Source organism: Mauremys mutica, chromosome 1, assembly GCF_020497125.1.
Source record: "Mauremys mutica isolate MM-2020 ecotype Southern chromosome 1, ASM2049712v1, whole genome shotgun sequence".
Lineage (NCBI taxonomy): Eukaryota > Metazoa > Chordata > Testudines > Geoemydidae > Mauremys > Mauremys mutica.
The window spans coordinates 225,461,878-225,475,984 of NC_059072.1; the positions used below are offsets into that span (position 1 = coordinate 225,461,878).

Here is a 14,107-nt window from a genome sequence, read left to right on the forward strand (position 1 = left end):
GTGTGACACATCTGTTCATATGTACAGAATATTAAATTAATATGATTTGATTTTTAGGATCCAAACAGGTTACACTATGATCCTGCTGAGCTCAAACTGTTTGAGAATATAGAATGTGAGTGGCCAGTATTCTGGACGTACTTCCTAATTGATGGAGTGTTTAATGGGGACAAAATTCAGGTAAGGAAGGAGCAAACTGCTTGAGTTAGGCTGGAATGGAAAAGCAGTAAGCAGTATGGCTGTTATTGTGCTTGTTTGGACTGTCCGTTATTTTTCCTTGTTTCTGAGTAAATCCCCCTGGACTACTTTCCCCACTAGATCCCAGTGTTGGCTGTTTTAGGGAAATTCCTTCCATAGTGCCTGATGAGATGGACTGTGCATGAGAGGTGCTGTGGGAAGTCAGAGGAAGGAATCCTCTCCCCCCACCATGGGCAGTGAAGCAGCAATGGAGCCATTCTGCAGCTTGCTTATGGTCGCAAAACCCCCTGGAGATATTTTCCAGGGGCAGTGTCAAGTGGATCTATATAGCATGGATTCACCATCCACATCTGATACCCCTTCCCTGTCAGAGTGAGCTCCCAGCAGCATGACCTTTTTTCCCCAGTGCTGTGCTTGGCGTCTGCAAACCCGATCTATTGTGTCTACAGGCCTCTGTGCCTTAGGATTGGCCCCCATGAAGAGCTTCTCTTCTGCTGATGGAATGAGTAGTTTAATTATCTTTCATTTGTTGATTCAAGCACTCCCTCTCCACAAGTGCCAAGTTGCCAGCCTTTTAATGATCATCATTTCAAGGAGGTGCTACAGGAAATTGTTAAATTATATAACAAGTCACCCAGACCAGACTGTATCAATTCAAGAGTTTTGAAGAAACTCAAGAATTAAGAGGCTGAGGAACTAACACAAGTCTGATTAAAATCACATAGTGTACAGGTGGCTGAAAGGGGGCCAAATGTTATACGCTCGTTAAAAAAGGGCACTTTTAGGGGTGATGCTGGGAATCACAGACCAGCAAGCGTCATTTCAGTTCCTTGTACTAAATGGAGTGAAAGAATAGCTAGAGAAAGAATTATGAAACACCTAGAGGGCTATAGTACAATAGAAAAACACCAGTACAGCTTCTTGAGAGGAAATGCAAAATTAACCTGTGGAATTTATTGCTGCAAGATATCACTGAGGCTAAACGCTTAATAGGATTCAAAGTAGGACTAGACACATTTGAATATCAAGAGAATAGCCATTTATCAGGGTTATAAACCCTTATGCTTCAGGACGTAAGCCAACCACTAACTTCTTGTGGTCAAGAAGCAACTTCCCCTGCAGGCAGGTTATGGTGTAATTATCCATTACGGGGTTTCTTGTAGTGTCTTCTGATGGTGTCCGATCTTGGCAGGAAGACACTAGAATAATGGATCATTGGCCTTATCCAGTATGGCAATACCTGTGTTACCAGAGCCCTGGTCATTTGAATATCTCCAAAGAAAGCTTTCCCCTGCTTTCAAAGATATTTTTTACTTGTGTTTTTAGTTTCTTTTTTATCCCCCAGGAATTGTAGAATTTTAGATGGGTTCTACTCTGATTGAGATTCCAGTTATGAATCTCACCAAAGGATTCTGAGAAAGTCAAAAGCTGTACAATGTAAACTTCTTTTGTTTTACTTATTTTTTTAAGAGAAAGCCAGTCAATAAACCAATGAAAAAGCTCCTTTTTTTCTCTCTCTTCCCCACAACTTAATGGGGACACATCATTAATTTAAAATGGGAAGTTCAACAAAACTAGTGAATAAAATCTCAAATCAAATGCATTTTGGATCATAAAATCTTGGAAAACCTGATACAGCTGAGACTGGAAGATGTCTGAAAGGCAAAATAGATTTCCTGAATTTAAATGAAGAATGGAGGAGAATGAATCAAATGAATGCTTTGGGCACACAGGAGAGATATGAGTCAGAAACAAGTGTCTAACCATTTTGTCATTCCAGCTCTATGTTTAAAACAAGTAACCATGTTTTTTGTACAAGTAACATGTCTTTGTACATAAGAGGTCACGGCATGCTTTTTAGAATGACAAATTGTATTGGCCTATTGAAAGGGAATAAAAAAATACAATTTCTTCCTTAGCAGTCCACAAGCTTTTCCATACTGTGAACCATGTTACAGCTATAGGGTTACCAGATAGCAACTGTGAGAAAACAGGACAAGGGGTGGGGGGCAATAGGCACCTATATAAGAAAAAGTCCCATAAAATGGGACTGTCCTTTTAAAAATGGGACATCTGGTCATCCTATTTACAGCAGAGAAAAGCTTTGAGGACCCTTGTTCCCATATAAGCTGTAAAGAAAAGGAGCAAAGTCGTGACTTTCTTGGAGGTGATTTCTCCCCCCTCCCTGGATTGAGAATTTATGCTAACGCTGAACTATTATTATTTTTAAAATAAGGATTTTTTGCTCACCAATCCAGAAACTGAGTCTAAAATTTGAATCCAGGTCTTCCATTTGGCAGCACGTTATAATCTCTTCACTGCTGTACTGTCTTGAGTCAGGCCTAGAATTGATTATAGCGGATTTATTAGCTAGTTCTAAGATTTCAGGATTGTTCTTTTCAGGCTGTATAACATTAGCTTCTATCCTCTCTTTTTAAGGTGATATGAGCTTTCTCTACCCTTTTTTTCCCTCCTAGGTTCAAGAGTACAGAGAGGCCCTTGAGGGAATAATTATTAGAGAAAAGAATGGAATTCTTCTGATGCCAGAGTTGTATGCTGTCCCTCCAGACAAGGTATTGTGACAATGCAGCACCTCTGGTAGCTTTCAAAGTGCAGATATCAAAATAAGTATCAGCATGATCATTTCCTGTAGTTAAATATAGGTTTGCGCTATGAGAAATGCCTGTGTCACTTCCTATACTTAACTAAAATGATTGTGCAGTGGCTTTGACTTCTTAAATTAAAAAAGATCTCACAGTTCCCATTGGTAAGACTCTAGTAAATTTTTTTGTTTCCAGATGGCTAGGTGTCTAATAGGGTTATGAAAGAGGCACAAAAAGATGATGGAGTCCATTTTTATCTGAGTGCATGTGGACGTATTAAAGCTAGTCAAAAAAAGTCCAGATTAGAAGTTTGTCAAAAGAAAAAAACAAGGACAATTGTTTTGCAACCTTGTTGTTTTTAGTTTCTTTTTTTCTTTTACCATTGCAAGGGGATAAATGTAACAAATCTGTCTACCTTGAAATGAGAACAGATCCCCTGCAAAGAAATAAAGTAACTCTTCCCTGCCTCTTATCTTGTGTTTATCATCAGTGTGTTTTTTCAAAACCTGAATGTCCGAGATAAATTCCAGATAAATCAGATTTTTTTACATTTGCAGTTAGGGATCCACCTGATCCATTTCTTGATCAACAAACCAAGCCAGCCTTAGCCCTTTGCCAGTTTGAGCTGCTAACCTATCAAACTCCTTCCTGCTAGGCCCGCCTCTCCCTCCTATTCCAAAACTTCCCAATCCTCATTGACTAAGGACATTAAATCCAGTGCAGACCAGAATATTTAAAGATGAAGTTTTGACATCTCCAGTCTTCTTTACAAATCTGAAGCTAAATAAGAATATAGATGTACCTCCCTGCCTGCTATGTGCAAGCACAGGACTGAACCTCTCGTGGCCTTCAGCTGGAAACAGTGTAAAGCTGGTAGGGATTTCAAGAAGTAGGTAGGGTGGGCTTTGCCTAACCTCTTTTGTGTCAGATCACATCTTACAAAGCCTCTTGTATAATAAAATTCTCTAGTGTTTCCCCCTCCCTTCTCGTTCTCTCTCTCTCTCTCTCATCAAGTCACCATTATATTACTGTGCAAATAAATTAATGGCTTTTTTTTAACAACAGACTTCCCCATTTCTTTCCTTGTAAAGCATCTTTACAAACACAGTAATGGTAGGATAGTGTGTACTTTGAGGGTGCATGTGCAGCTTTCATTCCAGGAAGTAAGGTGGGCCTGCATCAGTTGTATACAAGGGTTACCTGGCAAGGGATCAGAAAGAAGACCCAAAGTCGATTCAGAGCCATCGAGGGAAGGAAGCAATAGGAGTGAGAAGAATAAAACGTGGAAGTGTAAATGATTATATTATATTCATGCCCAAAAGTCCTGGTCAGCATGGGGGCTCTGCTGGGTTAGGCACTGTTCAAAGGTCGGTGTGCAGTCTGAAAGAGCTTGCAATCTAGAAGGTGGAAGCAGGGTGGGAAGGACCAATACATCATAACTAATGATGGCAAGTTAAAAATCTGAAAGGTGCAGATTGTTAACAGCACAAAGTATTTTGAGACATATGGTCTGTGGTATCTCTTATAACCAGATAGGGCTCATCTCTTGCTTATGTTTGTTGGCAGGTGGATGAGGAGTATGAAAATCCTCACTCAGTGGATCGTCTCCCAGGTGGAAAGTTGCCTCATCTGTGGGGCCAGTCTTTATACATCCTCAGTTCCCTATTAGCAGAGGTAATTTATCTGTAAAACCAGCGAGGTAATTTTGCAGTTCATTTTGAGATGCACTGAACTCTGAGTACTGCCCAGTCCAGCCTGCTCTCATTCAGTGTCAACTGGATGCAGTATATTTTGTGGCAGAATCATATCTGTGAGTCGGTAGAAGTGGTGTTTGTCAGTTTCTCTATCCAACTTAAATTAGTTAGAAAGTGTTTGTTCTCTTTGACCTACAGCTAACTTCATTTCAGTCCATCTCTTACCTTACATTTTCATAGAGCGAAGCAAAAAGGTATCTTTGAAAACCCAAGTATATCTTGTTTTTATATGCTACATGAAATGTCGTTATTGTAAGGAAATTTTCAACTTGTGGAGCAACAGATTTATCTGGGTTTCTCCTGTGGATACAAAGAATGTGTCAGTTAAACCATTGTGTAGTCTCCATGTATGCATTCCTCTTGTGAGTCACACACATTGTATACTCTTGGTTTTCCTTGGCAGAGAACATTGCAAGGCAGTCTGGGTTCAGACTAATGGGCAGGCTCCCAAACTGCTGTGGAAGTGGAAAGGGCCAAGCAGTGGACTGGCCACATCTGTTGCTGGGCTCTGCCACCAGTCTTAGAGATATGAGGAAAGTCAAGAGCTTGAGAGGGATCATAGGAAAGGGGTTGGTCACAAGGAAGGAGCTAGAGACTACTCTGGAGTGTGTGAGGCAGGGGAGACCCTTCCATAGGTTTACATAGGCATTTCAAGTGCTTATTCAACTGTACTGAACCTCCAGTCTTCTGAGATTCACCCCGTATTAGTCCTTGACTGAGTCCAATAAAGACTCCAGTAAAGGGTTAACTTTCTGGTGTCAAAAAATGACAGAAGCAACCAAATAATGTGCAGGTGCTCTCGCTCTATCACGTGAAAGGCGGGCTCACAGACTGACTTCGGTCCTGACAATAAACAGTTGTTTTTTTTAAATTTAGAACGAATTTTTTTTTTTTACTGAAAATAGGGGACAGAGATGTTTTATGTTACATTTGTGGAAGTTTGACAATTAGCATGAGGATCCCCTATAACTAGACTGGATGTTAAAGGCATCTTACTTGGGTTCTTTCTTTTTCTGTTGTATCCCAGGGGTTTCTAGCTACTGGCGAAATTGATCCCTTAAGTAGGAGATTTTCAACCGCTTTTAAACCTGACGTTGTGGTGCAAGGTGAGTGATTTCATGTTTGATACATTCTGGTGAAAAGATGAGCAAACAGGTGGTTCTACCCCCTCAAGAAAGAGAGGCAGAATTGAAAATAAATTAAAAAAAACAACAACACTTCCCTGGTTTCTCTGTCTCAGATATCATCACCGGGGTATCCACATGCCATGCACTAATTAAGAAACATGGAGCATGCCCCCAGCAGTGTAGCACTGTATAGTGACCTGCCTCTCCTCCTTCACTTCACTAGTTGGAACTTTTTTATTTATCGTAACTGCTTTTTTCATGAGGAGGCGCTTACTGCAATTTATGATTGTTTTTAAAACTCTTTCATTAGCAGTTTAAGATTTAATTTGCCAGATTCCCAGCCCGTGCAGCCAATTCCTGGGGAAAAGACAGGTCTGGGCATGCTCCAGGATGATGACAGGGCAGATCTGGCAGGCAGCTGAGCAGACAGCATGCCAGTTGCTGTGACATATGTGAAGCTCTCTGTGCTTCCCCTAAGGAACCAAGTGTGGTGGGAGCAGAAGGAGAGCCCAAGACCTTCCTAATGGAGGAATCCCCAAACCCAGTCACTTATTGGAGGTCTTGGATGAACTAGCTAGTATAAGGCAGGCAGGCTGCTGCTGCTGATAGGCCAGGCTTACAGCCACTACTTAAGTATGTCCAAGAGAGGCAGGGACAGAGACTTTATCCCCTGAGCGTCCCCAGTACCACTGCCAGGAACCTGCTCCCTTTCCTCAGTGGGAGTAGCAGCCAGAAAGGTGAGATTAGGGGGATTAGCAGATACCTGGCTGCAGTGTGAAGCTGATCAAGGGATAAAGGCTCTTCCACTGCCCATCTGTGCAGCTCTCGAGAAGCAGTCAAGAGCCTGGATTGTCAAGAGCAGCCTTCATCCCTCCTTCCTCCCTGCCACTTGTGACCCTAGCTGCCATCTGTCCAGTTTATCTCTGCAGATACCACGGAGCCTGTGGTTTACAGCTCTAGCTCTCCCCCAGAATTAGCTGTGGGATTGTTGCACAGATCCTGCATGCACATCCAAACTGGCACGTTAGGGGGAGGAGTGTTCTCTTACTGGTGACGGTGTCTCTTTCTGGGACTGTTTCTTTTCTTTTAGCCAAAACTTTATAGTGTTCACTTCCAGTATAGATATTCATGGTTGCAAATTTAAAATTCACTTTTTGTCAATATTCATGAATGCAATAGTATTAACTAGCAAGTCTGTATTAAATTGTTAGATCCCAACCCAGCAAACTGACCCACATTGGCAAAACATCACACAGAGCATTTTGCAAGATCAGGACCTTAGACTGTAAATTCCTTGGGGTAGCGTCTTCCTTTGTATTTGTGCAACACCTATCACAACAGGGCTCTGATCCTGATCAGGCGCCTGCATGTTGCTGCTATAGAAATAAATAGCATTCATAGATCTGTATCTCAATGACACAGATAAATTGACTTACTACAGTATCTTACAGTGACATCTTGTGAGGAGGAGGGAAGCTGATAAATCTGGGGAAATGAAATGCCAAATGCTGTTCTGCACATTCTTGCACCTCCAGTGGTATAACTGGGGTTGGCAAATCAAAAAAGAGTACGGCCTTTAGCATTTTTAGACACCCATGTGGTGGGTAAATAGCAATGATGGGAGCAATGATGGGTGATGTCAGAGTAAAGGCGAATGATTCTAGATAAAATGATTCAGCTATTCTTTTCTGTTGTACAGTAACTGTCTTGGCAGAATCAAATGAAATTAAGGAACTCTTGAGACACCATGGAATCAGTGTTCAGAGCATTACAGATATCCATCCCATCCGAGTGCTGCCAGCACGGATCCTGAGTCACCTTTATGCCAAGCTTGGTAAGTGCTGGAATTTAGAAATGTATGGTGGTTGTTGTGAAACCTAATTTCTTTTTCTTTTCCACTTCCCCTGCCCCCATTTCTTTCTTTTTATTTATCAGAGGGGTAGTCGTGTTAGTCTGTATCCACAAAAACAACAAGGAGTCTGGTGGCACCTTAAAGACTAACAGTTTTATTTGGGCATAAGCTTTTGTGAGTAAAAAACCCACTTCTTCAGGCACTGGACTCCTCGTTGTTTCTTTTTGTTTACTTCCAGAATCATTTAAACTTTTTATATGTTGCGTACATGTGGTGGTGAAATATATAGCACCTAAAGTAAAAACTAGTAAGGCATATACGAAGATGAATTGATGCCTTAGGTCAGGGATCTATTAGAAGAATATGTTTACTTTGTGAGCTGGCGGCCAACGTAGTGGTTTCTGCATGCTCTATTCCAATGGAGTTTCACAAATGGTCAGAAGCTGGTTCTCTGCAGGGGCTAATTGTAGACACAGGCTGGGTTTTTGGAAAGAGCCTGAAGTTATGCATCTAAATCCCCTTGAACTTCAATCTTGGGCTCCTTTTACATTCTCTTCCAGAGGAGATTGGAGGCTTTGTAAAGCATAATACATACACACAAACAAATATTTCACCTGGTTCAAACCACTCACAGGTTTGCTTGGTATTGTCATGGATGTTATTTTTCAATGTTAAGTCCAGTATGAGAGTGGATCAGGAATGGCAATTCTCTCCATCACAGGCAGGGAAATTCATAGTGGGCAGCATTCAGTGCCACCTTTTCAATATTCCCAGTGGGAATCCAGCTTACAGGTAGTGCGTGAGGAAACATCAGGTGTTGTTCAGTGGCCCAGAGAGGCAACCCAAAATTCAGATGCTCGTCTTAAGATACTGGGCTTTGAGCAGAGATTTAAATAAATCTCCTAAAGTATATATTTTACACGCACACTGCTTAGGAGGAAATAAGCAGGAAGGGATAAAATTAATTCTCATCTCTATCTGCAGGCAGTTGAGTAGGTTAACTTGAAGCAATGTTTTTGTTGTTTTAACAATGACTGCTTTGTCAGCAATTGTAGATTATTCTTCCTCTGTGATGTGATCGACCCTCTGCCCAGTGGAAGGAGAATTGCATACTATTTTGGCACCATCAGTTCCTTCCTGACTTGTAGAGAGCTCTCTCGGGATGGGGACTGTAGGGGAAGGAAGGTCAAGGTCTGTAGTGGGTTTAATGAGACATGCATCACTCCAACCCCATGATCTTTGGGAAAGCCGAAATGAAAAATGTAATACAGCTGAAGGTCCCCTTTGCTCTCCAGAAACCCCTTTCATGGGAGCCCTTAGACCAGGAGCACATGGCAGTTGAGGATCCCCTCAAGTGGAGCCATGTTATCTGAGAGCTGCATGTTGAGAGCTTTGTGAAGATGGTTCTGGCCTCTTGGTAATCCCTCCTTCAAACCCCCTTCCCTCCCAAGGATTTGAAGATCTGAGTTCAAAACCTGCTGCTTCATTCTGCAGTGGTGATCCCGCCCATCCTGGAGTCTGTTTGGGAAAAGCGTGGGGGTTATGTTTGCCTGCTGCAGAGGCCAAAGAGTTTAAAGATACAAAGGGGACTTCAGCTTGGTCCCTTGGCTAGAATGAGGAATAATACCCTCCCTGATGTCACTGCACATGGTGGGCCAGACAAATGCCTGAGATGAAGGGAAGAGTGGCCATGTGTATCCCTCTGCACTGTGCCAGAATAGGGATTCATTCCAGCTGGAGGGTTGGGTGGGTCTATAGGGCTGAGCTGGCTCTCAGATGCTAGGTAGCAGTTGTGGGTTGTTTGTGTCACTGTTCCCCATCCCAGTGGTCTTTCTGCTGCTAGGGGCCCCAACCCAGATGCTTGCATGAGTTGGACTTCTGAAGTGAATGTGGGCCAGAAAATATTAACTTTTATTTCCTTCTCAAGAATGTATTTAATCATCTAGCAGGTAGCGTCCATCTGTTGAAACTAGAAAACTTTTTAGGTGACATAGGCTTCTGTAGAATGATCAAAGTGGGTGGAGTCCTCCTCTGTGTGGGTAATGTAATCTGCTGGATATAGTAGAAACAGTATCTGTTCCTGAGGCAAAGTTTAAGGGCTTAATCCTGCAAGGTACTGAGCACTCACAACTCTCAGGGCTTCAGAGAGAACTGAGCAGGGTCAAGCTCTCATCGGAGATCTTGGAGTCATTGTGGACAGTTCTCTGAAGACGTCCACACAGTGTGCGGCGGCAGTCAAAAAAGCAAACAGGATGTTAGGAATCACTAGAAAAGGATAGAGAATAAAAGGCTAGGACTTTTCAGCTTGGAAAAGAGGAGACTAAGGGGGGATATGATAGAGGTATATAAAATCATGAGTGATGTGGAGAAAGTGAATAAGGAAAAGTTATTTACTTGTTCCCATAATATAAGAACTAGGGGCCTCCAAATGAAAGTAATGGGCAGCAGGTTTAAAACAAATAAAAAGAAGTTCTTCTTCACACAGTGCACAGTCAACCTGTGGACTCGTTGCCTGAGGAGGTTGTGAAGGCTAGGACTATAACAGGGTTTAAAAGAGAACTAGATAAATTCATGGAGGTTAAGTCCATTAAGGGCTATTAGCCGGGATGGGTAAAGAATGGTGTCCCGAGCCTCTGTTTGTCAGAGGATGGAGATGGATGGCAGGAGAGAGATCACTTGATCATTACATGTTAGGTTCACTCCCACTGGGCATCTGGCATTGGCAACTGTCAGTAGACAGGATACTGGGCTAGATGGACCTTTGGTCTGACCCAGTATGGCCATTCTTATGTTCGTATGAGTGGCTGGGATTTGCTTTTTCCTAAAGACGGCAGATGTGCTTTGGTTGTATTTGTGTTTGACTCAGCCAAAAAAAAAAAATGTGCTGTGTGCAGTACTGGGAAGAGCAGAGGGCACAGCTGTGAGGAGGCAGCGTTTGTCTTCTACCCTCAGTTCCGTGGTTGAATTCAGAGGAGAAAAATTAAAATTGTTATAATAAAGACTGGGATTCCCAGCTACTCATTATGTTTGATATGGCATGAGGTTTTCTCCATTTTTTTTTTGCGAACGTACCTCATTTTGTTTGGAGGGCTGCCTGTCATTCACCGTAGATGGATTTATTTAACTTGCTGACAAATCAGTGTTTGTTCATGTATATCTTTTGTTATTTTCCCATAGAAATCTATATGGCATTTTACCCCTGTGAACATTTGGCTAGCCAGCATCAGCATGAAATGCCAGCTAGAGCTTCATAGCTTCAGTGGATCAGCTGAATTCTTGTTTGATCTCTGCCTTTGTTGCACTCTTTTTAGGGCTTGTGTTCCTTTTTGTTTAGATTTTAAAAGAAATTGAGGCATCTTCTCCTCCATATGTACATATGTATAATTTCCTCAGTGGAATGTGACTGATTTGGTGTTGGTTTTTTGTAAATACAGAATTTTTAGTGCAAAGAATTGTTATCCAGAAATAATTTGAAAAAGGAAAACATAATTGAAACCAGGAACATCAGTGTCACATTAGCATGTGCTATAACTTTCTTCTCATGGATCCATCACTTTTTTAAAAAATTCTAGAACTTCAGAGGCTTTACAGTGAAATACTGCAATTGCGGTAATCTATCGAGAGCCAGATTTCAGAGCTCAGTTCATGTACTCAGTGGGAGCTGCTGGTTGCTGAGTCCTTTTGAAAATCTAGCCCTAAGCTCTTATAGGAGCTGATCCAAAGCCCATTGAAGTCCATGGGAGACTTTCCACTGATTTTAGAGGGCCTTTGAATCAGGCTCCTACAGGATCAGATCCTATGATAGCGGGTGTGTAGAAAACTTAAGATAGGTGCTAACACCACAGCAGTTGGAGTTATTCTCTAATACTGTTTATTGTACATAACAGGTGTCCCTTAATGAAGATTTGATGTTCACATTTAACAGAAAATTATGTAATAGGATTTAAATACTTGTAGATCTTGGAGAAGAAAAGGAAATATTAAATTAGATCTTTTTTATTTTTACAGGCCGAAACAAGAACATGAACCTGAGTGGTCGGCCTTACCGACATATTGGTGTGCTTGGAACATCCAAACTGTACATGATACGGAATCAAATATTTACTTTTACCCCTCAGGTGAGCACGTTAAGTCAGTAGGAAAACTTCCTCTTACCTAATGTCCAGTGATTCTCTTTGTGACTCCACTCTAGGTCCAGCAGGGCTAAAGTAGCTGTACTTTGCTTTGTTCTTTTATAGAAGCTGGATGGCAGACAAATAGTAATGCCGATACAGCCTTTTCTGTCTCTAAGCAGAGCCCAGCTCCTATAGGCTTATGATCCAGTGAAGAGCACACTAGATCATACTACAAAATCACTGCCCTCACCACAATTCTGGCTGTTTTTAAAAACAAATAAATAAATAAATAAAAGTGTGTGAGAGATAAACTATTTACCTGAAGAGCTGATCGCTTAATAAATCTTTCTACTAATTACTTCAGTTGAAAGTGTAGTTCCAGTTTATCATGTCAAGAATTATAAACCTCCAGGAGCATGGAATCTGATCTGTGCATTATATCATCGCCATGGCCAGCAGTGCTACAGAAAGGAAATGTGTTCTCTCTGTTTTCTGTTAAAAGTCCTTTTGAATATGTGTTTGCAAGAAAAAGCCTGTATTTTAGAATAAATTGTCCTTTTTATCCATTTAATAAAATATTACACACTTCTAAGTACAGCCTTATTATAGATTGCTGTAATTCATCCCTGGAAAATTGTGCTTGCCCCAGAGCTCATAATTAGACCCCTGCAAGGATATAAAATTTGGATCTGCATCCATCTGTGATCTGCAAAAATGGTCTACAGATAATCGCATCCGCGGATATAAAGCCAATAACTGTGGATTTGCAGGGCTCTCCTCATAATTTCTTTTTCATGGACAAATGAAATATCATTACCATACAGACTGGTGATAATGAAAGAAATGGGTAGGAAAGTAGATGTTATACTTGGGCTAGTAAATTTTCATTATCTTACCATGCTAGGCAAGATTAATTAGAGCTGTTTCCTTTTCAGCCTAGCAATGTCTATAGGGCTTTTATACATGACTTAAGGAATGAAAATGAAAAAAACCCTGAAAGAATACAAGCACCGGTAAAGACTTAACTTACACGTTTTCTGCTCTCCAGTTTACTGATCATCACCACTTCTACCTGGCTCTAGACAATCGGATGATTGTGGAGATGCTCAGAACAGAGCTGGCTTACCTCACCTCTTGCTGGAGGATGACTGGAAGACCAACCCTTGCTTTTCCCATCACCCACACCATGCTCAGTAAATTTGATTTTGTCTCTGTGACTATCCCAGCCATAGATGATTAGTGTGGAGAAGTAGGAGAATGAATCTGAGAACAGGCAGATTGCATGTCTATCATTATTTTCTCTGAATTTTAAACATTAAGTATAGGTTTGACTTCCTCTGGCTTGTGCCATATTTGAATGACAACATGATGATTTATAAGGAATTTTATAAGGGTTTTTTGTACCCCTCCTCTCTATCCTTGCATCTCCCCACTGTACCCGTCCTGTTTCTGTCTAAGGAACATTTGATATAAATTCTGTTTGAAAGTTATCATCAATGCTTTTGAATAAGTTAGAGTTGTGTGCTGCCTTTATAGCACTCTTGGCCTCTGTCTTGAACCTATGCCTAGTTTGTGTTGAAGAGGGCAGCTAGTCCGTCTACTTGCTGGACATATTTTAAAATGTTCTTAAACACTAAAACTAGTCCCCAGTTCAGCTAAGGACTCAATCACACACAGCTGTGTAAACATAATTGGAATCCTAATCAGTGACTCAATAGCCATTTGAAAATCAAAACTATTTTTGTTACTTATGAGTAAACTGATCATGTTAAAATGGTCAAGTGATTTAAAAATATTAAATAGACATTTGTTCCCAAACTAAATGAAACTTTTGTGTTTCTTTCTAGTCAATGATGGCTCTGACATTGATCCGGCAGTGGTTGCAACCATAAGAAAATTAGACGATGGGTATTTTGGAGGGGCAAGGTAATGTCGCTATCCAAAAGCAATTATTCCACTATTCAAGTCCCATTTAAGCCCCCCCTGTTTTGAAGATCTGAGTGGTTCATAGGCCTTATGCTAGCCTTTCCATAGGGGTGAATTTCAATCTGAATTGTTACATGGGAATTAGTCACTAGTTGGAGCTACAAATAACAGCAATGTAAAGTTCTTAGCAGAACCAGGCCTACAGATCTAACATCCCATTGTTTTTATTAACAGATTGTTCTTTTGAGATTTCCAAGGCTTGAAATTAAATCTTAGTTAAGCATCAGTAGTGGATGTTGGGGATTTGTGGGTTTTCAGAAACATGGTATAAAAAACAATGATCTTCATTAAAATACTTATCCATTTTTAGAAATTAAAGATGCATTATATATGTGTATGTATGAGTAAGTGTGTAAACCCTCCCCCCATCTCTCTCTCTCTCTCTCTCTCTCTCTCCCCCTTCCCATTAGGTTATAAATAAAAGTAATGCTTATTTGTTTATTATTTCCACAATAGTTTTCTACTAAACTTC

General features: G+C 41.0%; 1 protein-coding gene across 5 annotated transcripts in view; it reads left to right on the forward strand.

Moving 5' to 3' along the window:
* Nucleotides 1-14,107, forward strand: part of PHKA2 (phosphorylase kinase regulatory subunit alpha 2) — a 72,399-nt gene that overhangs the window by 25,278 nt on the left and 33,014 nt on the right. For all 5 annotated transcript variants that reach the window (XM_045016777.1, XM_045016548.1, XM_045016867.1 and 2 more), the window contains exons 11-18: nt 58-180; nt 2,676-2,771; nt 4,368-4,475; nt 5,583-5,661; nt 7,382-7,516; nt 11,543-11,652; nt 12,698-12,842; nt 13,497-13,575. In XM_045016777.1, the coding sequence (XP_044872712.1) occupies nt 58-180; nt 2,676-2,771; nt 4,368-4,475; nt 5,583-5,661; nt 7,382-7,516; nt 11,543-11,652; nt 12,698-12,842; nt 13,497-13,575 (875 nt within the window). The remainder of the gene's footprint in view (nt 1-57; nt 181-2,675; nt 2,772-4,367; nt 4,476-5,582; nt 5,662-7,381; nt 7,517-11,542; nt 11,653-12,697; nt 12,843-13,496; nt 13,576-14,107) is intronic.